Source organism: Homalodisca vitripennis, chromosome 3, assembly GCF_021130785.1.
Source record: "Homalodisca vitripennis isolate AUS2020 chromosome 3, UT_GWSS_2.1, whole genome shotgun sequence".
Taxonomy (NCBI): domain Eukaryota; kingdom Metazoa; phylum Arthropoda; class Insecta; order Hemiptera; family Cicadellidae; genus Homalodisca; species Homalodisca vitripennis.
Genome location: NC_060209.1, coordinates 114,752,334 through 114,775,230, shown reverse-complemented (window position 1 = coordinate 114,775,230; position 22,897 = coordinate 114,752,334). Strand labels below are relative to the sequence as shown.

General features: G+C 31.8%; 1 protein-coding gene across 1 annotated transcript in view; it reads left to right on the top strand.

Annotated features, from left to right (window-relative positions):
* LOC124357346 overlaps nucleotides 1-22,897 on the top strand; it is a 108,869-nt gene that overhangs the window by 72,267 nt on the left and 13,705 nt on the right. The window contains 8 exon segments of the mRNA XM_046809058.1: nucleotides 833-1,023; nucleotides 11,121-11,258; nucleotides 14,081-14,140; nucleotides 15,337-15,425; nucleotides 16,430-16,597; nucleotides 17,420-17,567; nucleotides 17,900-18,057; nucleotides 18,558-19,180. Coding sequence (XP_046665014.1) covers nucleotides 833-1,023; nucleotides 11,121-11,258; nucleotides 14,081-14,140; nucleotides 15,337-15,425; nucleotides 16,430-16,597; nucleotides 17,420-17,567; nucleotides 17,900-18,057; nucleotides 18,558-19,180 — 1,575 coding nt within the window.

The window sequence follows — 22,897 nt, the reverse complement described above, 5'->3', positions numbered from 1 at the left end:
AAGGACTTAAAAGGTTAATCTTGCACAATTGTACTAAACTGTCTAAAAGGCTGTTGCAGTTATTTACACAAAATTTGAGGGAAATATTGTGTAACTAGGTGAAATGCATATTTTAAGTTATCCAACTTTTAGCTTTTAAAATTTTTTACAGGAACATTGTTAAAAAAGATCAAATGCCATGTGTTAATAAATGTACTCATGGAGACATTATAAAATAAGGAAAGAGATAATAATTTGTAAACAATCAGGAACTGTAAATTATAAATTAAAATTAGTATGAAATATGAATTTAAAGTGCACATTGTATTGCTTAAGAGACAGCTTGAATGATAGGAAGAGGATGTCACTATATGTATTTAGATATTGTTAGTTTAAACATTAACTCAAATTCAAACTACTGTATATTATTAATTTCTTTAGTCTCATCACATTTTTAAATTAGTTAATTGAGTACCATTACCCATTAACATTTTGAGAATATAATTTAATTTTTTTTACGATCAAAATTTGATAAAAATTGTGGAACATTCCCGCCTCAAACCTTATCAACTTAGGAAATTTGATTGTTTTCATTGTATCTTGGAAAATTAGATCAAAGCTTGATCAACTAACATCAGGGTTTATCTGATTTTGAGAGGATTGCATCGAATCTCAGATGTGTGCTTTTTTCAGTTTTGTAACTTGAAATCATTATTTTTTCTTCACAGGTTGGATTGTGGTTTCTCTTGCTGATTTATCCTCCTTTTCTCCCTAAATTAAATTTAATTCTTTTTAGTTAGCCCCAATTTTCTCGTTTTTTGCCTATAGTAACAATGTTTGTCTGATGTTACAGCTGAGGTGGAAGGCTACGGGCCATATAAGCCGGTGCCGCCTCCCAAGCCCCTGACTGCTGCCCCCGCCTGCCACTCACCTCCACCCTATAGGATGCCCCCTTACCCTCTCTACAGTGAGCCTACACTACCTGGCACTGCAGGGGCAGAGCCACCCCATTCCAACCTGCATACCCATTCTAGCAAATTTCCAGTAAGTTCAAGGAATTTCTCAGTTCTTTTACTGCAGTACTTTTTTAATTTTGTTTGAAAATAAATGTGTGGAATTATTAAAACATCTCTTTAAAATTGAAACAAAATGTTTGAATAAGGCTGTTTGTTATTTAATTGTAGCACTCAAGTTTTAAACAATATCAACTGATTTTTTATTCCTTATAGAAAATTTAATTTGTTTGAAACTGATTTAAATCATTTTTATTCTGGCTTTAGTAATTTAAAGTTAACTTACATATCAGTAGAATATCTGATTAATCAATGAGTTTCACATTCTTTTACAGTGCATTATAATCCATATTTATAGCTTACTGTATTGAAGTAAAATCCATCTTAAAGATCTATTATAAAAAGAACTACCATTTTAATATTTTATTTTCACTATTAAAACAATTCAAACAGTTTTATTCAAATTAGTTATACAAGACTTATAATTACAGAAGGTTTAGAGACACTTGGTTTCATTATTTATGTCAGGTTGAAACTTGTACTTATCATTAAGAAAGTCAGAAATTGCAATTATACCATCACTATTTTCTGTGATGGTATAATTTCACTATTTTCATATGTGAATATTCGTCTATCATACATTATTTTGATTTGTTTTGTGTACCTTATTTGATTTGTCTATCATCAATTGCACTCATGGAAAAGTGTTTAGAGTTAAAGGCATTTGTTGTAATTGAGGCAATTAAATATAAGAGAAGTTTAAGTTGAAGTTACCTTGAGCACTAAAGAATAAAAGGTCCAATAGAAAGTACAATCCAAAACACTTAGTAGACAAGGAACCACTTAGGCTAATAAGGGTGATCTAAAGTATCAATGTTTATCTGCACTGACAGGCGGTTAGACTGATAAAGAAGAGGAAATATAAAGGAGAAAGGCTACAAAACACCAACGGGTGCATGTGCACAGACAACACGTATCCATCAAAGAATGTGAGGGAATTGGTAAATAGTGCTTGACACAAAGAGAAAAGGACAACAGAACTCAAACTACGCATTATACCACACAAGTTAATATTGCGGTAAAAAAGTGGCTACCTAACTGCTTTAATTCATATTCACAAATATAGCAAAAGAAAATCTCAGAATTTGAGAGGAAAGCAATACAAGTTAAAGCTCAAGAACTGACCACTTAACTCAATGTTGTTATATATACAAAGTCTGAAAAATTGTACTAAAACGACTGCTGGATCTCTGTACTGAGTACATAAGACTGTAAAGAAAGTTTGAAAGCTATTTGCAACTAGTAGAATTGAAGCATGCCTACAAAGGAATCACTGAAAAAATATTATCCAAACCTCTCCCAATTCAATGGAGAAAACATAGATTTTCTCATAGTCATCTAAAATATAGATGACTGAGAAAATATTTAGTGGACACAAATTGCTGATGTATTGGTATACATTTTGGAATAAATCCACTCTACATGATATTCCTCTTTTATAACTTTGTATAGGCATTTCATACAGAGAAATTCTGTTTTAGATTGTTTTACTGTCTGTTTTATATGAATAATTAGAATAACAGTCTGTGGTTGTGATAGAAACAAACCCTTCAGTGTTATATACAAATCTATATAAGCTTTATGTTCTTAGAATGTTTGATTGTGGGCACTTAAGATTGTTAAACTATTAACAAAACCTCTTAATTCTTCACACATTTTAATATAAAAAAATGTTTTCCAAGTTTATTAACTCCAACATCAAACATTACCCTAGAGGCAAGATAGTACTCATTAGCACAAATCCAGTCGGTCATGGGTAAAATCATAAATTCAGACCCTTTTTATATTAATTTATTAGGTTCATAGAGTTTGTGGTTTCTCTTGCTGATTTATCCTCCTTTTCTCCCTAAATTTAATTCTTTTTAGTTAAATTATTAAATTATGTAGATCATGAGACGGTCGAAAATCTAAATAAGCTAAAGTCAGGAATAATGTTTATACTTGCACCTCATTCCATCTCTCTACACCACTCATCATTGGATACGTAATTAAATACCCTTAAGTGGATGAAAAAGTTGGTTACGATAGTTGGTAGGAGATTCCCTGTCATTAGATTAGACTCCAAAGTGTGAACTCTTTCAGAGATGTGGCTCTATCATGCAACTGAATAGAGAATTGTTCTCCCTTATAGTGGAGGTCAGTGGAGATTATTATGAGAAGTATTCATCTTTATATCCTATTTGTACATATTATGACCGCCTTAGAAGCTAGAAGCATTAGAAGGCCTCCAATAGGTATAATGTGTCCATTGAATGATCTGATATGGACTTGCAACATTGCCTCCAAGAGTTCCTAAGATGGTCATTAGAATAAATCTCCATACCTAACTCAATCCCATTTACTAACGACGTAATTTGTAAATTCAGTTATATTTTATAAGTGGATCATTATATTTTATAGGTCTTATGGATGGCAATGAAAAATTCGTAGAATAAATAAATGTGTAAACAAACTGAGTACAATCATATGAGATTTTTAACTTGTGACATAGTAACATATCCTAACTACCCCAAAATATACAATATCATCATTTGGTGTGTAAATGTTTATTATATAAACACTGCTAAGAAACCCAAGTTATAACTTAATGAACAACAATTGAGTGTATAATGTTGCAAGATATCTCCAGAAAGATTTAATTTGTATATTTTAAATTCTGCATTAAACTTCTTTTCTTCATAGATAAGAATTAGTTCTATGATGGTGCATGTCCTACCACGGGATTTGACTTAGCATCATTGAAGCTTATCACTCAGTATACTGACACAATTTCTCTTCTGCCTGCTGGGAGAACGTAAAATTTTTTTCCATATGATTGACTGTCTACAAACACAACCTCAGCAAATCCTGTTACACAACACATGGTGTGGCGTACTTCTACTTTGCATCTTCGAGGATTGCTAGTCTTATTCCAAATTGATTGTGTAATAAAAATAAAATACTGAAAAAACACCCATGGATATAAGTTTTATTGTTAACAGCCCATTTTGATGACACAAATTGAATAACACAATTAATATGAGTATAGTATTAAAGTTTAGTCTCCTACACTTGCTGGGATGATATTCAAAAAGAGAGAGTAAGGCTCTTAGTCTTCGAGTGAGTACGTTGTAACACAGTGTCAGCTGAAATTTGCTGTCTATCTATGTCTGAAGAGACAAAAGTGTCGAAACAGCTTCACTAGGCTCACAGTGGTGCTGTCCATTATGCCTTACCAGCCATAATAAGACGCGGGCGGTATATTTTTTAAAAGCAACCATTTTTGTTAGCTCTGAAGAGTATTTCTCAACTCAGAGTATAGAGAAAACCCTTTCTATTGAGCAAAAGGATCGATCGCTTGAGCACTAGGAGGCAGGAGGTCATCCTCCCCTGGCAGCATAACCTACATGTGTTGGAGTTGTGTCAACTCATTTTGACAAAGTGAAGTGCACCTATGTACTTGTGGAAGTCCAAAATGCCAAATTTCTCAGTCAGTAGAGAAATTCCTCAAAGTTGAAATTCGTCTGCCATCCGTTAGGCGTGGCTGTTACTCCTTCAAGTCGTTAGGTTGAGAAAGTTTCAGATGGGACAGAGCTCATGAAATTCTTGTTAGCATTTTGAGATGTGCTCTTGTCAGTCACGTAAAGAAGCGTGAGGCACTAGGATCACGGACAGATTATCCGGATGTATCCATGAAAAGATAGAAAAGTTGTAGTTTATCAGATTGTGTTAGCCCTAATCTCCCACACTGGCTGGGATGGTACTCGAAAAGAGAGTAAGCCTTTCAATCTTCAACTGAGTATGCTGTAACACAGTGGCAACTGAAACTGCTCCCTATCTGTATCTGAAGAGACAAAACAATATTAAAACAGCTTCTCTAGGTGCAGTATCTACTCTTTTGCTCAACGCAAGGTTACCCAAGGTAGCCGAAGCACATAGCTCAGTGGTGGTACTCACTATGCCTTAGCAGCCATAATAAGTGGTGGACGACATAGTTTTTGAAGGAAACATTCTGTTTAACTCTGAGGAGTATACGAGGTGCAGCTATTTGAAAACAAGACAATTGTCAGCTCGCCAGGCGAACTGATAAGTGGGTAAACAGGGCACTGAGTTTCTCCTCAGGTACTGATAAGCCATGGATATCAAAATAACATTGCTGAATCCAGTAGTCTGGTCAAATATGTTGTTTAAAGTCCATTGAGTCAGCAAAGATTGAGCAGCAAATTGAGATTAAGTTTCTGGTTAAACTTCAAAAATCAGTTACTGAGTACTTGAATATGTTTAATGAAGTGTTTGGTGACTCCACTTTGTTTTGGATGCATGTTTTTGAATGGCACAAACTGTTTTGTGAAGGCTGACAAGATTTAAAAGATGACGAGCATTTCGCTCGTGCTTGCACTTCAACTACCAATTAAACCACACAAAGAGTTGAGAAATCTTGAGAAAATATTGTCATTCACTCAACCGAGCTAGTGCTGATCAAGTCAATATTGAGCTGTTGAAAACAACTCTGGAATCTACACCTAGACATTGCAACAGCTCATAGCACCTTATCCATCAGCTGTTTTTAGCTGATAAGAAGATCCCAGCATTGCAACATCCAGTCTATTCTCCTGATTTAGCACCATGTAACTTTTGGCTGTTCCCCAAGATCAAAATTCAACTGAAGGGAACTCATTTTCATATTGTTGGGGAGGTGAAACAGAGTGTGGTACAAGTTTCAAAAGCACTCTCAAAAGATTTCCAGCCCTGCTTCAACCAGTGGATAATACAAATGCAGCGGTGTATTAAAGGGGGAGGAGAGTACATTGAAGGGGATAAATACATAAGTAAAACACCAATTTCAATGAGCCGCGCCTCATATCTCAACTATTACAGAAAGAATCATCTTTAGTGAGCAATAGGATCGCTTGAGCACAATCAGGCAGATCATCCTCCCGAAATAGAACAAGCTACATGTGCTAGAGCTGTGTCAACACATTTTGACAAAATGAACTATACCAATGCACTTGTATAAATCCAAAATGCCAAATTTCTCGGTCAGTACAAAAATCACCCAAAGTTGAAATTTTTTGAAGATTGAGCATACTCAGTTGAAGATTGAGAGCCTTGCTCTCTTCAAGTACCATCAAGCCAGTGTAGGAGACTAAACTTTACTACTAAAAATTACCTGGGTAAGACGATCTGATAGACTACAACTTGACATGCAATGAGTGTGTTAAGCACCAACTTTTAAAAGCAGATCAACAGATCACCACTGTTTTTTTTTCAACTATGTCACTTGATAACCAAAGTGTTTATTACATATTTATTGTACTATTCAAGGTAAGAGTACGCTACACCAAGTGTCGTGAAACAGGTTTCGCTGAGATTGTATGCAAAATATCAAGTTTGAAATGTCATATGATTGTACTCAGTTTGTTTATAAATTTATTTATTCATACATTTTCTTGCTGCTATCGTGGTTATTAATAAGATCAATATAAAAACGGTTGTTTACACTCCGCCAAATCCCTTCAAGGGATATACATCAACACTGAACTCGATGTTACTGTTATAGAAATAAAGCTTCATACAAAATATCAAGCTAATAAGGTCAGGTAGTTCTTGGGATATTGTACAAAAAAAACAGAAACTAAACTTTTTCCATCCTCTCGAATAATAGTATCGCTAATCAAGTAAAATCCATTCTAAAATTAAAATTTTGCTATTGAAATTTTTTATATTCTATTAAATAGTAAAATACTAGACTAATTGATGCCCTTTCTTCAAGCTACTGTTGGAGCACCTGAATTTACTTAGGCAATTAATGTCAAGAGCACAGGTAGCATGCTATAAACCCATGTATGTAATGAGGTGAACATTAACTACAATATGAGGGACAACCTGTGCTGTACAGGTTTTATTCCACTTTTATGTCTAGTATTATAGCCATGGGCTGGCTGCCTCTTCATGAATGTATCAAGTTTATACGATATTGAGCTTACTGACTTTGGTTCTAGTGGCTGTAAACTCTTAAAACTTTTAGATTGATGAACCTGTTTCTGCAATGGGTACATTAGTGTAATGTCATCACCAACTGCTAAATCTCAATGTGTGTTCCTATTAACGAAAGCATTTGTATAATTATGTTATACCAGGAGGAGGTCCAAGAATAGAAACCCCACCATATTTAGTACACCATTTTAAGATAACTCCAATTTGTAACTTAACCTTTTTAATTGACAAATTCTTTGTTTTCTGTATTTTAAATCATAAATAAATTAATTAGGTTCTGTATTTTTAGTCCCAATAGTTGATAGTTTATATTGGAAAATTTTGTTATTATGACAGTCAAAGGCCTTAGATATGTCACGTAGAATTACAATAAATACTCTGCAACTCATCTAAAGTTACACACATAATGCTAATGAGGCCTGAATTGCCCTACCAGTGTTGATGTATTTATAAAAGCCTTATTGTGCCAAATTTAAAGGATAATATTGTGGTCTAGGTATTTGGTTATATAACTTCCTACTACCTTTTCAAATGTTTAGAAAAAACTTGGCAGTAATGCAGTGGGACAGTGGCAAGAAGGATCGTTTGTATTTCCTTTTTTTTAAAAAAATGTTACACTTCAGTATATTTGAGTTTTTCTGGAAATATACGTTGTATACGTGATAGGTTAAACAATTTCTAAGTAAGTTTTTTCAATTTGAGTACTTCTTTCCTAACATGAATTGGCACAATGTTCTAGCTCACAGATTTTTGTATTTTCTGAATTGACATAAGTTTTTCTTAACTTGATTTTTTGAATAAAAATCACTTTTAGTTGGAGTTTCTACTGTTGTGGATACTAAATTTGAATGCCTCTCTCTGTTTTGTTGGTAGATTCAGTTGGTAAATTTTGTAACAATATTAAATAATTGTTATAATTTATCTTTTATTGGTACTATGCTATGGATATTACACAAGGTTCTGTAAAAATATCAATGAGGATTAAAGCTTGAGCATAAAAAGGTTTGTATTGTTTTTAATAATTAAAAAATTTGGAGATCCTTATTCCACTTTGATTCCATGTAACTATTGTTTACGTTTAATAGAAATTGTAATCCTTTGCCTAAGGAAACATATGGGGAATCACATACATGTATACATATCCTCATTAATTTTGACTTTCTCTTCACTTTATTAGTAGTAAACATACATTCTTATCCCATGGAATTGTACTCTCTCCTATTACGATCATAATTATTCTTTTTTTTTAGTTAACTATATTTGTAATTTAAATCACATCCTATATATATATATATATATATATATATATATATATATATATATATATATATATATATATATATACTAAATAAATAGTTCATAAATAGTATTTTATACAGGGGGAAATTGGAATTGTATGTACACTTTGATTCATTCATCATGAAGTACAAATGAAAAGCAAAAACAATTTTAATAAGTAGTGTTGTGTTTTTTCAACTCAGTCTATATATTACCAAATACATTTGTGTATTGGAAATTAAAACTGCTTTTTCTTTCATCCCTCAAAAATTTGTTATGGTTGTGATTAGAAAGTTTAGTAATAAACATGATGAAGTGTTAAAATGCTTATAAAATAACAAGTAGGTATTAAATGTATTGATGTGATGCAAATCCACTGAGGAAGTGAGAGGGTAGAGTAGAGGAGTTGCCTGAGGTGCAATTTCCCACAAGTCCCAGACTGTATAATGACTAGCTATTGTTCTCTGAGTCTGACATTACATTTTGGGCTTCCGGCTCAACCAGAGAATCTCACAAAGTGCAGTGATTTGGTCACTCACCTCAGTCATCTGTGGTACAGCTTTATGTTTCGGTATTCTCTGTGATTTTATATTGTGGCATCTAGAAGATTGCAAAAGATGGAATGAAAAACTCAGATCGTTTGTTTTAACCCTTTACTTAACATGTATCCATTTAGATACACCATCCAGCTTTGTGTAATCTCAGCAGTTTCACACATTTACTATATACTGCCCAGGAAAGAGTTAAAATAGTTACTGTAATAACTAGTTAACCCCTTTACTTAGCATGTATCCATTTAGATACACTATCCAGTTTGGTGTAATCTCAGCAATGTCACACACTCACTATATACTGCCAAAGAATATTTAAAAATTTATCAAATATAATTGACTTGAAATAGTAAAGTTCTGAACAAATTAATCTAGTAAAAGCCCCACACGATGCACCATATTGAATACAGTGCTATAAAAGCACAACCAATTTTAAAAAGAAAACCATTTTACTTTAGCCGGAATCCATCTAAATAATAGAAATTGAACTTGGAGCAAAACTTTGAAAGAGCTGACTAAATCGTCACATTAGGAAAATGATTTTTCTCTTCGAGGTAGCTTATAACCGGGATGGCCGAGGCCATTGCGCAGTACATGAGTGTGTGTAGGCACGTAGCGTGAACACTGTATGGTTCACAGCCCAGCTTGGCCTTCAGAGTCCACTGCTTGCTTTAATTTGAATATCTTAACTCCCCTCTCCTTCTTTCTCTGAAATCTGCAATAAGGTCTTTGAACTAGGCTATGTAGTTTTAAATGTTAATTTTGTATTATTTCCACAATAGGTCTTCTTATATATTGTCCCCTTGGTAATAATCCCTTTCAAAATGCAATAAAAAATTGAAAAGTCCATAACTTTTAACAATTTTAAAATCTTAAGCTATGGGAAAACTGCTTTTATAACATAACATTAAAAAATACTCCTTTAATTGGTGGTAGTTTCTCTCAATTAATTAAAATGTGTGTTGATTGTATTAAACATTTACACACATCCACTTTTGACATTTACTTAGTGAACTTGACAACAAAGAAAAACTGTTTTGCTTAGTTACAAAAAAATTAACTAATGATCCAAGATCTAATAAATTCATATTGTTACAAAATACCAATTATTGATTACAATCCAGCAAGATTATTATTTGTTATTTGATTAATTCAATAATTAATTTATTACTATTGTTGAGTCTCATAATAATAAAACAAGTTAGATTCTGTCAAACTTATGTTAAAGTCTATTTACTTTAAAACATATAAAACTATTTGAACATAAACCAGCTTCTCTAGTTAGCCTGTCCACTTCACCAATTACTTTTTGTTTCTTTTAATTGTGGGAGCTGAGTCGGTGTGGGAAGTTTCACAAGTAGTCAGTCCCTGCTCGACAAACAGTTCACTGCTGCAATCTCTCTCACTCTTTGTAACAGACATATTGTATTGTATAGTTAACATTTTTGTGTACTTGGTATGTGTGAAAAATTGGCACCGTTGATATAAGTAAAAAGGTAAGCACCTTAAATTTAACCTTAATTGAATTGTACAAAGTTTAGTTTTTAAAGAAATAATGTCTTATAATAGTTGAGCATATTACAGTTGGTTAATCACATGGATTAAAATGTTAGAATTAAATGTTCAGGGTTGCAAATGTAAGAATGCTCTACTTCCAGGTTTCTTGCCAGGGATCAGATGATCCTAGTTAAATGAATTCACTTTAAATATTTAATTATTGTGTATCCCCCTTACTTAACTTCTAGGTCCATATATCTTTAAAAAGTTTGAGTACAAAATGTGAACTAAGGAAACATTGGTTGAATAGCCTCTATGCACCTTCTACATATAAATTAGCAAATTCCATTTTAATATACTAGCAATAAGAGCAGTCAGAAATATTGTAAAACGCTAAATGTTAGTAATTAAAATGCAACTTTCACCATAATACCATCTTTGAAGAGCCTGAAGTTAAAACTTAGTGTTTATTTATGGTGTTGGATCGCGAACTATTGTTTCATGGCTCATCATCTTTCTTTATATCACCATAAACCTGTGGTATATATGTTATGTATTATAAAAAAAAACATTTCTGTGACAAATTATATGTTTTGGTGTGATTTAAAATTTCCCAACGATATTAGTCATTTAATTCGTTAAGCACTTTACTCATCCTTCACTCATAGTAACCTGTGCCTTAAAATAAAATAAATATAAAGGGAAACTTTAAATTGTAAAACAATATTTGGGTGGCAAATCAAAAGATGTGTGATGCCTGTTCTAGATTGAGAGGGAAGTGATATTGAGCAGTACAGACAAGAATTCCAAAATCCCAATTTTAAATGAGTACCGCAAACGGCCCAAGGGTGCCATAGCTCCAGATGCGCCCCACATACAGCTGGCTTGGACAGAAGATAAACGGGTTAGTGCTTTATCCACGATTTCATTCTAAATATTTTCATCAAATTTCCATCACTGACTTTCAGAATCAGAATCAGAATCAGAATATCTTTATTGTCATTTGTCAATATTACAATTGCTATAGACAACGTCAATATAACTAATATAATAAATAAAAATGTTATAAGGCTACTTAGTTTATTTGAATGTCATTAACTGATATAATATATTGAACTAATTCGTACAGTGTATTTGTCAATTTAAAAAAATGTAACTGTAGTATTAGTAAATACATGACAAAATAAATAGTTGAAACAATAAATTAAATTACAACTAATCAACAACTCCATTCTAGGCCTAAGGAAGGTAACAATTCGTAGCAAAAAATTCTTCAAGGGAATAAAATGCCTTACTTATAAGCCAGTTCGACAGTTTAGCTGCAAATGGTTGAAGTTCTAAGCTTCTAAACGTTTGAGGTAATTTGTTAAAACATTTAATTTGTAAATATTTATGGCTAACTAATGTTTTCCTAAGTCTAGAGGAAGGTGCAACAATATCCCGAGCTCCCCTAGTGTCATAATCATGAATTTCATCAAAGCAGATAAAGTCTTCAAAATTCTCCTTTACATATATTACATTTTGAAATATGAAAATGCCAGGAACAGTCATTATATTGTAGTCAATAAAGCATTGTTTACAATCATCTTGATAACCCAACTTGGCTAAAATTCTTACTGCCTTTCTTTGCCACGCAAAAACTTGACTGGCACCCCTACTGTTACCCCATAGCATTGAGGCATAAAGTAAGTGTGAGTGAAAGTCACTGAAATAAGAAGAGAGCAACATATTTCTACCAACACAGTTTTGTAATTTACGTAACAGAAAACAAGCCTTAGATAGTTTAGAAATTACTGAGTTAGTTTGAGCTTCCCATGATAGTTTTTGATCTAATGTTACTCCAAGTAATTTCACTGGCTTAATACAGCTCTCTGCTATGTGCAACTTTTTTAGTGTGAAACAAATTGTTTCAGTTTTATCCCCATTGACTTTAAGATGGTTGACATCAAACCACGAGTTTGCAATTTCCATCACTCGGTCACTTTGTGCTTCCACTTCTTGGAAAACTTTGCCAGTAACTAAAAAAGAAGTGTCATCTGCATATAGAATAGTCTTACATGGAATATTGGTTGGCAGATCATTTATATACATAATAAACAAGAGTGGGCCCAAAACTGACCCCTGTGGAACCCCAGCAAGGACCTCCTGAAATGAGGATTCTGAACCGGCCACTGAGACTTTGTGTAATCTGCCACAAAGATAAGTTTTAAGGAAGTGCAACGCTTTAATATAAGAAAGGGCAACCAAATTTTAGAAGGCTAACAATTTTGTACAGATACAAATATTATAATAACTTATTATTTTAATATGTTAGTTATTATAAAAACACAATCTTATTTAAAACATTAATGTGAAACATACGAGTAGTTTTGCTATAAACATTGAATATTTTGGGAGTTTTACTTTATGGAAGTCCTGCAGCTCATGTTTTACTATAACCTAATGACACATCTAAAATATACTTCCTTCACAGTTTTGTCATCATTGCACAAATTCAGTTGCACCAATAAACTCATACATGTATAGGAAATAGCTGTATTAATTAAAATCACTCAAATTACATATATGAGTAAATTACGTTTAATTGTATATTTGTATAAAATGTTATGAAAGGATTTGGATTAAAATAAATTACATATAATGTGGTATTGAAATAATATTCCCGTTGTATGTTTTACAATTATATTAATCACATTTATAAATATTTTATTTTGAGTTAATTTCAAACAACTGTGAATAGATATTTAAAAAACAAGTAACTTTTCATCCTTCACAAGTTAGTATTAAATTGTTAAGATTACAAACTCAACTTGTTGTTAATATAGTGATAATTAAAGGAAATGTAAAGATGATTGGGGGTAATATCTAGTTGAAGCAATTCCCTAATATAGCAAAATTGAAGTATATATCTATAATTTCCAAACAAGTCTGTTCAATCTGTTTTAGAGCTAAATTGATTTTCTCTGAGTTGTTTAGTCTTTTCATGAAAGATTATTCCTCTTTTTTGTGATTTTTGGAACTCTGACAAGTAGTTTACGATTTTTTCCATCAATACATTAATGAGTTCAAATTCTTGTTGAAAATCCTTTTAGTTTGTTGTTAAGGACATGTACAGGTATTACTTTTTATTATTCCTCTAATGAAAATGTTAAAATATATTATATCTACAAAATAAAACAATTTTCATTGTTAAACAGTTCTGCCAATTGCATAACAATTTTGTTACAGATATACCACAAATGCATTTTTTTAAAGGTTAACATGAATGAAGGATGAGTGTGATTATAGATGGAAGTGAAGTCTTCTTGTCTCTCTAATATCATTTAGTGATTATTATTTTATTCTTAGTATATTATTTATTAATAATATTCGAATATATTCTTATAATTTAATATCCCAATGACCAATGGCAACCAAAGAAAACTCACTAGTTTACACAAAGACCGAACCAGGGCCATTGTTCCTTCAAGTAGTGTTGCTGCAATCCGATTTCCTGTGCCAAATTCCACTTTGTATTAGTAAGGGTATAATATGGTAATTGAAGACCCATTCCCTAACTGTAAACCATCCTCAAAATCCCACCTCAAAATAGCTGAATTCAGAACTTATGGACTATTCTATCTCAGCTATATTATTTGACGTGATCCGATTCAGAACTGTGTTACTAAATGTTTGATTCAATAATTAACAACAGTATCAGTTTTAAATTAAAAATTATGTTCACAGGGAATGGAGCAGATTCACTCCAACCCCCCAGACTCAGTTGGAGGTCATCAGCTGTACAAGGTCTGTTCATTAATCCTAAGACTTCTTTAGACATAAATGATATCCAAACAGTTGTTTTGGGAAAAGTGTGTAAAAAATGAAGTGTTAGGTCAAATTAACATGTAAGAAAGAGAATGCATCAACTTTCTGGACACAAGAGTTAATGCAAAAGGAAATTTGCTCGTGTTTTTTTATTGCTTGTAATTTTTCTTCACTGGGGAATTTTCTCAGAAAACCCTGACTAATCTGAATAACTCTCTATAAAATATACTAATTTAAATAATCTACTTATCAAAAACTTTCTATAAAAAATGATAAAGTACAATCTGTGTTACATTTAAACTAGACGGGAGATCACACGAAATCATACTCTAATTGTTGCATATACTTTTTTAAGCACACAAATCAAAACAATGTTTATGCTTCAAAATAAAATATATCTAATACTCATTAAAGAACAACATGCAAAATAGAATATGTATTTATTATAAGTAAATAATTGTATTTATAATTTTAAATTTTCGTCTTAGGATTGCCAACCTGGGTGCAGGGAATCAACAGTTTTTAATTATTTTTAAAACAAAATGGGAAATACAAACAAATGCCAAAGTCATGTGAAGGAATATATGAGAAAAGATTAGACAAGTTCCAAAGCTTTTGATATTTATAATTACAAAAATATTACAAAGTTGTGAAATTTGCAGCAACATTTTGAATCAGTGGATGAATTAAGATTTATATGCATCACTGTAAATGGATTTTATATGCACCAGTTTATTCCAATAATGTTAATTTATACAATTCTCATACAAATAATATTGGTACAAATTATTTATGGTGGTTGTTTCGAACAGTAATAAGCCAGAAACTTAAAAGTGTCAAATATCATGTACCTAAGTGTTTTCTTTCATAAAATAGTGTGGTGAAAAAATGTGTACCTATATTTGTAAATATTCCATGTTGATTCGAGTAAGAATATTTCATTTTGAGAATTAATAAACTAAAACGTAATTCAATGTGAAGATTATATTGTTCTGAAAATTAATCTAAAGTTAAGCACAGCTTTCTAATTGCTGAACTAATTAGCCTACGTGTAGTTTGGCAGCAATGCTCGTGGAACTAGGCTACAAACTTTTGCTAAAAGTGTCATGTACTATTTTGAATCCGTTTCACAAATTAATGTTTTGAATGAACCATGGTGCATGTGATATGTACAGGCCCAGCCTATGACTCTCCTGGACTCCAGCCGCACTTCTGAACCATCTCCTATCTCCCGCAGTCAGGACAACCTCAATGGCTATGCCAGGTACTGTATCCATGGCATTGTCCAAAGAAAATTAATATCTTTTATAATTAATATTAATCATAAAGAGAAAATGTAATACATTTTATTTGAACCATATTAGTCTTAATAAAATGAAAGAAGTCAGTCATTAGTTGCTCTAATTCCATAAAGATCAGGAATAACTTTATACATAAGAATGGTTGTGGGAATGAACTGTATAAGAATATTGCATTATTTTACTTATCTATCTCTATGTTGAAGTGTTTTCTTTTACTCATACTATTCACATGTTCAAATATACATAATGAAAAAAATCATTCCTCAAGATTCGAGCTATTGAGAGTTGGTTTTATTTAATATTAATTTTATAAGAACATGTACTTTTGGCTTTTCTAATATAGTAATATAGTAAAGTTTGTAATTTTAGAACATAAATCAAAGTTTTTTTAGTTGCCTACTTTACAGCATAAAATAGTTCATAATAATATAAACCATAAAATATGAATTAGTAACAAGATGCATCATAACTTAGAATTTCATTAAAATCAATCAATTTTCATAGTAAATTTAATTTGTCTGTCTATAAAAAATGGATAAACAGACAAGAGAGCAACAGAAAAAGATAGATGTTTAGTTGCAGGGAGAATTTTTACACCTAATTTCACCTCCATAATAGTTATTTTTCATGTAATTTAAATTGTACTTATTGAATATTTTCCGCAATGTTTTAATTTTAAATAATTTTGGTTCTTAATAATTTTATATATATGTATATATATAAGAGAACCAGTTCATGAGTCAACTTCTACTTATTGCCTAATTGGATTTGTTATGGCAGTGACCATGAGCTTTATGTCAAGGCATTATTTTAAGTGATGACGTTTTATTAATTTTCAGATAAAATAACCTTTGTTAAAACAACATTAAATACTGGATTTCTTAGTATTTTTATCAAATTTTCAACGTTTGAGTATGAGGATATTCCTGCTGATATTACAGTGGAAATAATGCCTTTTGTATGTCAGTGGTCAAGGAACGTCCACGGGAGCAGTTCCACGTACACCAGCCGCCCATTCCACACCAGAGGGAGAGGGAGGGCAGCCCAAACCCTTCCCCACCCGAACATATCACACCATCAAGGGTATGATCTCCAGCCGCTTCAACAAACGCAGTGACAAAGTCGAGGAACTCAGGTGAACAATTGTTTAGATCTCTATTTAAATATATAAATAACTTACTTAATTTATATAAATGGATACTATACATAATTTATACTAGCTTGTACATCTCTGTAATGCCAGTCTTATTTGCTTGACTTTTATATTTTTTTATAATTTACAAATACTGTACTTACATTTTTTCACTCAACACATTGCATTAATTAACTTCCTTATTAAATTAAACGTTATTTTACTAGATCTTGTCATCAAGTTTCAAACTATTTTAATGTGCTAGGTTGGAAAATTTAGACACAAATAAAATAAAACTTGTTTTAAGATGTTATGGACTAAACGATTATTAAATCTGTTGTAAAATTACTTAGAAAGAATACAATGTATGCAGTAAAATATATAAATATCTGTGTATATAACTGATTTTTAGCTCCTAGTTCTACTGTTAAGTAAAGTGAAGTTTTAATAATGTACTTTATCAGTGGTCAAATGATCAACAAATATAATGATACACTTTAGTATAGTTACAGTAAAAATATCAGTTTAACTGTTTTTTACAAACAAAAAATCATACATAACTAGTACATATATTTAAACAGATTTCAAAAAGTAAAGTAAATCTTTAAAAAAAGTGTACTTTATGTAATACACAATAAGAAAAAATGTCAAATCATTTCTTAAATGAATTCAATCAATTCTTATCATTTAGTCAATAAAAATAAAATTTTATTTAACTTTTGAGCTAAAACCTTGTATCTCAATTATTTATAATTAGGTGGTAGTATAGTCACCATAAATAACACTGTGCGTAATGCTTCAAATATGAAAAACTTGTGTTTGCAGTCCACAGAGCCAACTGAGACAGCATGGAGTATACCTGGCTAGCAGTCACACACCTGGTCCCTCCAGTGCTGAGATTATGAGACGCAACCAGGAAATCCAGCGACAGATCAAGGAACGGAAGGAGGCTCAGGATGATGGTGGTTTCCAGGTAGTTTTAAAAAATGCTTGATTTTAACCTATAAAGCCTTGATCATACTTTTCATAATGAGTTATTAATTAGCCTGTGATGAATCAGAATAAATAAAGGCAGGAAAGATAGCTTAAATTGTATTAAAACGATCTATAGGGATTAAAATAACTATAGATAATACTTGCATCACTAACACTTTGTGTAAAAACTGTTTGTGCCTTTATTTTTTTGTAAAATGTTCGTTATGCAAAAGTAATCACTCTAATTAAAGGTAGTTTCTTTGCACTAAATTGATTTACCTTATCCATTTTATTTTTAAAACTTCATTAATCAACTTCTACTCGAACCAGGAGGTGCCTAACCGAAACCATGGAGGAAGCATACGCCACCAAACCATTGAGATGGAAACTCCAAGGAGAGCAATGCCAGAGCCTGCATACCAGCTGTCACGAGCAGAACATGAGAGGATCGTAACAGCAGACATGACACCCTCCTTATCACACCAGAGGTACAATAATGAACTGATTGTGAAAATTTACTATTGTAAAGTGATTGGTTGTATTTTTTGTAACGTATAAATATAACTTTTTACACTATTCCATTTATCCCAAAAATACCACTAGTAACGGACACAGTCATATGTCCTTCAGAAAAAAATCAAGTTGACTACTAAATACTCCAATTAAATACAGAAAATTAAGATATACAACACATGTAGTAGTATATTTTTCACATTTTTTGTGAATTAACCAGTATTTTCTAAAAGATTTTACGAATTAAGAAAGACAGCCAAATGAAGGGAAAGTCTGAAAAATGTAATACAAAAACTATTTACAGTTCTTTATTACAATACAATTTTTATCAGATAACACTTTCTTAGAAAGTTATAACTTTCTGTCTTTAAAGTATTATTTTTGTGTTTAAAAATTCAAATTAAACTTACCTAACTTACTCTTAACATTATCAATAATAATCTATCTATATTTATACATGATGATTTGCATACAGGATACCTCAGCAGAATACAACCAGTGTGATGCGTCCAGGGGATGTCTACGGGAGAATGCCCAGCAGTTACTACCAGGATGGGGGAGGCTACGGGGTTCCAGGCACTAGAAAGAGTGTTACAGATGCAGAGAACGCAAGGAAAATAGACATTGCAAGACGAGAAGAACGGTACCATTTCCAGCAGAACCAACAAAGGCATCAGCAGGCAGAAGAAAGGCTGGGAAAGGAGATGGAGAATATGGGAGTATATGTCTCGAGAAACCCAGGGGAGGGACGGGTCTCATCCAAAACACCAGAATCAAGAACTCCGGACTTTAACAGAAGGACAGATTTTAGTGAAAACAGAACGATCTCACAGTCTGTTGAACGACTAAATAGTGACATCCGTGAAGTGAACGGTGTGGAAGTGTATAAAAGTGATAACGCGAGGGACAAAGAGGAGTGCAAGGAGGAACAAGAGGATGATGATGAAGGAGGGTTCAAGGGAGGAGCTGGATCAGACTATGAAAAACTAAGGAGTGGGGGGCAATCCGACTCAGGGAGGGGGAGTACTGTGTACAGCAGTGGGAAAGCAAAGACAGAACGAAATGTAGACACCAGTCCAGAACCAAACACAGTTACAGGTATGTTACTTACCTAAGTTCAAATTTATGATTTAATCCTTAAAGTGCTGAAAAAAAGTTGGCCTCAGTTCAATTAGCGTGCATTACAGTATGTTTATTGACTACTTCCAAAGAGGTTTGATTGACAAATTTGTTCTTACAATTCCCAGCTCTCATGTATTTTATGACTGTATTAAAAAAATAAATGCTAATACTTTTAATCATAAATATTTATGGATTCATAGTCATAAATTATTATTAAATGTTACCTATTAACATTTGAAATTTGGTCAAAAATTCTAGTTCATTAGGGACTGCTACCTTATCAGTTTAAATGTTAGTTATTTGAAGTGGGAAGTATAAATAACTTTTATAAATTCAGGAATGACAACATATTATATACAAGCAGAGCACCACTCAAGGGCAAATTTATATTTCTTAAGTTAACATCACTGCTGCCAAAAGTCTGACAGATACAGTCCTTAGTTAGAAACAACCGTTTGACTGTAAGTAGCAAAGAGACTGCTTGATGAATGTGTACTGTCAATAAAGAGAAATCTCCCCTAAATAATCATCTGCTTCAAGTGTATAATAATTATTCCAGAAAGTTTTTGTATCCCCAAATGTTAGTTATATTTAATGTTTGTATTATATAAAACTAAAATGGTACTCACTGTTGTATTTGCAAACAATTTTGTCACAAATCTTATTCAAAATCTCTATATCTGACAGAAGTTACAGCTTGATAGATAATACAGCTTCAACTATAGATGTATCTCTTTTTTAAGCATATCAGAGTGAAATGCAAAATGCCTGGTCAAATTCATGTGCGTAAATTAACCCTTGAATGTAAAGCAATTTATCTATAACATTTAAACACTATTCAATGGGTCTGATACTTCAACTTGTTAACTTGAGGCAGTCCTATCTAAAACTATTGTCAATGATATTTAAATGTACATTAAATAAATGGTAATATTGGTTTTGGATTGAAGTATTTAGTACTTAGGAATCTGAAAGTGTTTCTTATCATTATAAACCTGATGGTTGCCATTTTCAGGATGAAATTGATATTTATGACATGCTTTTGTCAGCTTTAAATTATGTTTGCAGGAGTGCAAAATATATAAAAAAAGAGAGTTTTTTTTACAAAATGAGACTACATTACTGTATATATTTTAAAGTTGTAGAAAAGTAAAATATTTGAAAATTCCAACAAGAACAATTGAACAACATTTTAATATGAATAACAAATCTATAATAAAGGCTTACAATTTAAATTTTTAACAAGTAAAGTTTATTCTGTAATATTTCTCCCTTGAAAACAACCATTCTTACTATTTTAGATGCCCATTGATGTAGTTGAGTAATTTTAGGTTTTGGTAATTTGGAAATATGACAAGGGACTGTCAACAACTAATAGTTTGTTGTAGTTGACGATATTATTTTGGCCATTTCCTAAAAAATCTCTCTATGATTTAGCTGGCAAGTTTCGATAGAGTTAATCTTGAAGTTGGCATTTTTAAAACTGTAGATATACCATTAGCGCATGTAGACACAAGGCTGCTAATTTGCACATATGTCACTTGGTCTTGGAAACCTGACCATGCTAGGTTAGGTTTATTTTTCATCAGAAACTACATTTTAGAAAGCAACACTTTTATGTTATATCACTGTGACAAAAAGATTTCAAACTTTATTCTTCTTATATAATTACACACACACTTTTCATCCTCTTCTATAATAAAAAAAAACATACAAAAAAGGTACAGAATGCAATGTTTATACTAACCCTTTAACCACCACACACAAGATATATTGTGCAACTTTAGTTTTGTGAACAACCACCATGATCAGATATATGTCGTGCAACTGTAGTTTTGTGAGCACCCGCCACACACCCGAGTATATTCGTTTTCATATTATCAGCTGTTTTATTTTTGTTGTATTAGCTGTTATATTGTGTTACTTAGTGTTCTATTATGTTAAAAATGTCTAGAAGATAGCTCTCCAGTTGGTGGTACAATCATGTGGACATTACTCAAATTACTTGGACCCCATGTGCTTTGTCTCGTCCAAGAGTTCGGGAATGGTTATGTTGATATTTTATGAGGTGTTTTCTGATATTTATTCATAGATTTCCACTATTGACTATCGTAGATTTGATAAATTGACATTATTTGAGATGTTTGTAAATATTGTTAATTGTTTACTCTATATATTTAAAGTTTAATTAGCATGACTAACGTGTTTTGTCAGAAACTCCTAAAAATGGGAAAAATACTCAGTGCTGGGGAGTCTTTGTATGTATCTAAACCCAGTGCTTGGGTGTCACCACAAATCCAAGAACGAGGCTGTTAAGGGGCAAATGTAGAATAGATTATGGCAACACAGTGTACAAGTGCAGGTTGGCTGCTTTCTTTAGATAGGCTGGGGAGTGTTGGTCATTGCAATATGATAATCAATTTACAAAAATCAATGATTTTTTTCAATTTTAAAGTGCCTCAGTTTGTTTTAAATACTAAAGTATTGATTGTTAAGATAATCAGTAAGATACATAATAGAAAAATATTATATGAAGATTACATTGCATTAATAATCAGTTATACTGAGATGACAGCAGGTAACAATGAATGTGGTTTCTTGCTTTTACTTACTTATTAGATGTTGTATTTATGTTTGTAGTAAGTGTTTATGTGCTGTAAATATATTCTTTTAAAAAAGTGTGTTTTACAAAATTGGAGGTTTTTTATTGGCTACAACAATTTTTAGGGAAGTATAATGAATTTTTTCAAGCAGCATTGAACAACATATTGTTTACTAGGCCTATACTTTACGCCATTAGTCTAAATATATTCCAAGTGAAATGTGCTCCATATTACAAGAATTTGAAAACATTAAATAATTTTTACTTTAAGAGAAGAAAACTAAAAACAAATAGTTCATGAATACTTAAATATTTATTATATATTTGTAGACCATAAATTTATCACTGTTTTGATATATCACAACCATGTTGAAGTGAAATAAAATAAATGTATTGCTATTTATATCAAATGAAATTATTTTGGAAATTTACTCTAAAATTAAAAAATACATTAAATTTAGTATAGAAATATTTAGCACGCTAATTATTACTGCAAAATTGTGCAATAAATGGCCAATGTCATAGTTTTGTTGTATAATCTAAAAATACAAAGACAGTTAAGCTTTTTGAAGTGTTATTGTCCATTTATGGTTTTCATTTTTTTAATGATAACTTAAATTGCAACACAATACTTTTTTTTAATATTATTTTGTAGCTTATTACGTTTTGTGCAAAATTGTATAAATATAACTATACTGAAATAGAAGTTTGTAAGTCTAGCATTCAAAACCATCCAAACAGAACTGGTATTCCTTACTTGTAGATTTAAATTAAAGGTGTTTTAGAAGTATCGAATGTTATAATTATTCATCAACATGAAATTGAACAGGAGTGAGAACCAGAAAGTCATCTGTCGGGGCTTAATTTTTCCTTATGTATCTCAAGGTGTTGTACTTGAATGTTTGTCATTTTAAGACGTCACACATGGACCATGTAACTAGTGAGGGTGATGAAAGGGCTGGCCCCAGCAGTATAACTGACTAAGGCCAGAATTCATAATTATTTATAGATTTTTCGGTACTTTGGGATTATACCGACCACACCAGTATGAAGAACACAAAAATAGAAATTTATAGAAACAAACATGATAG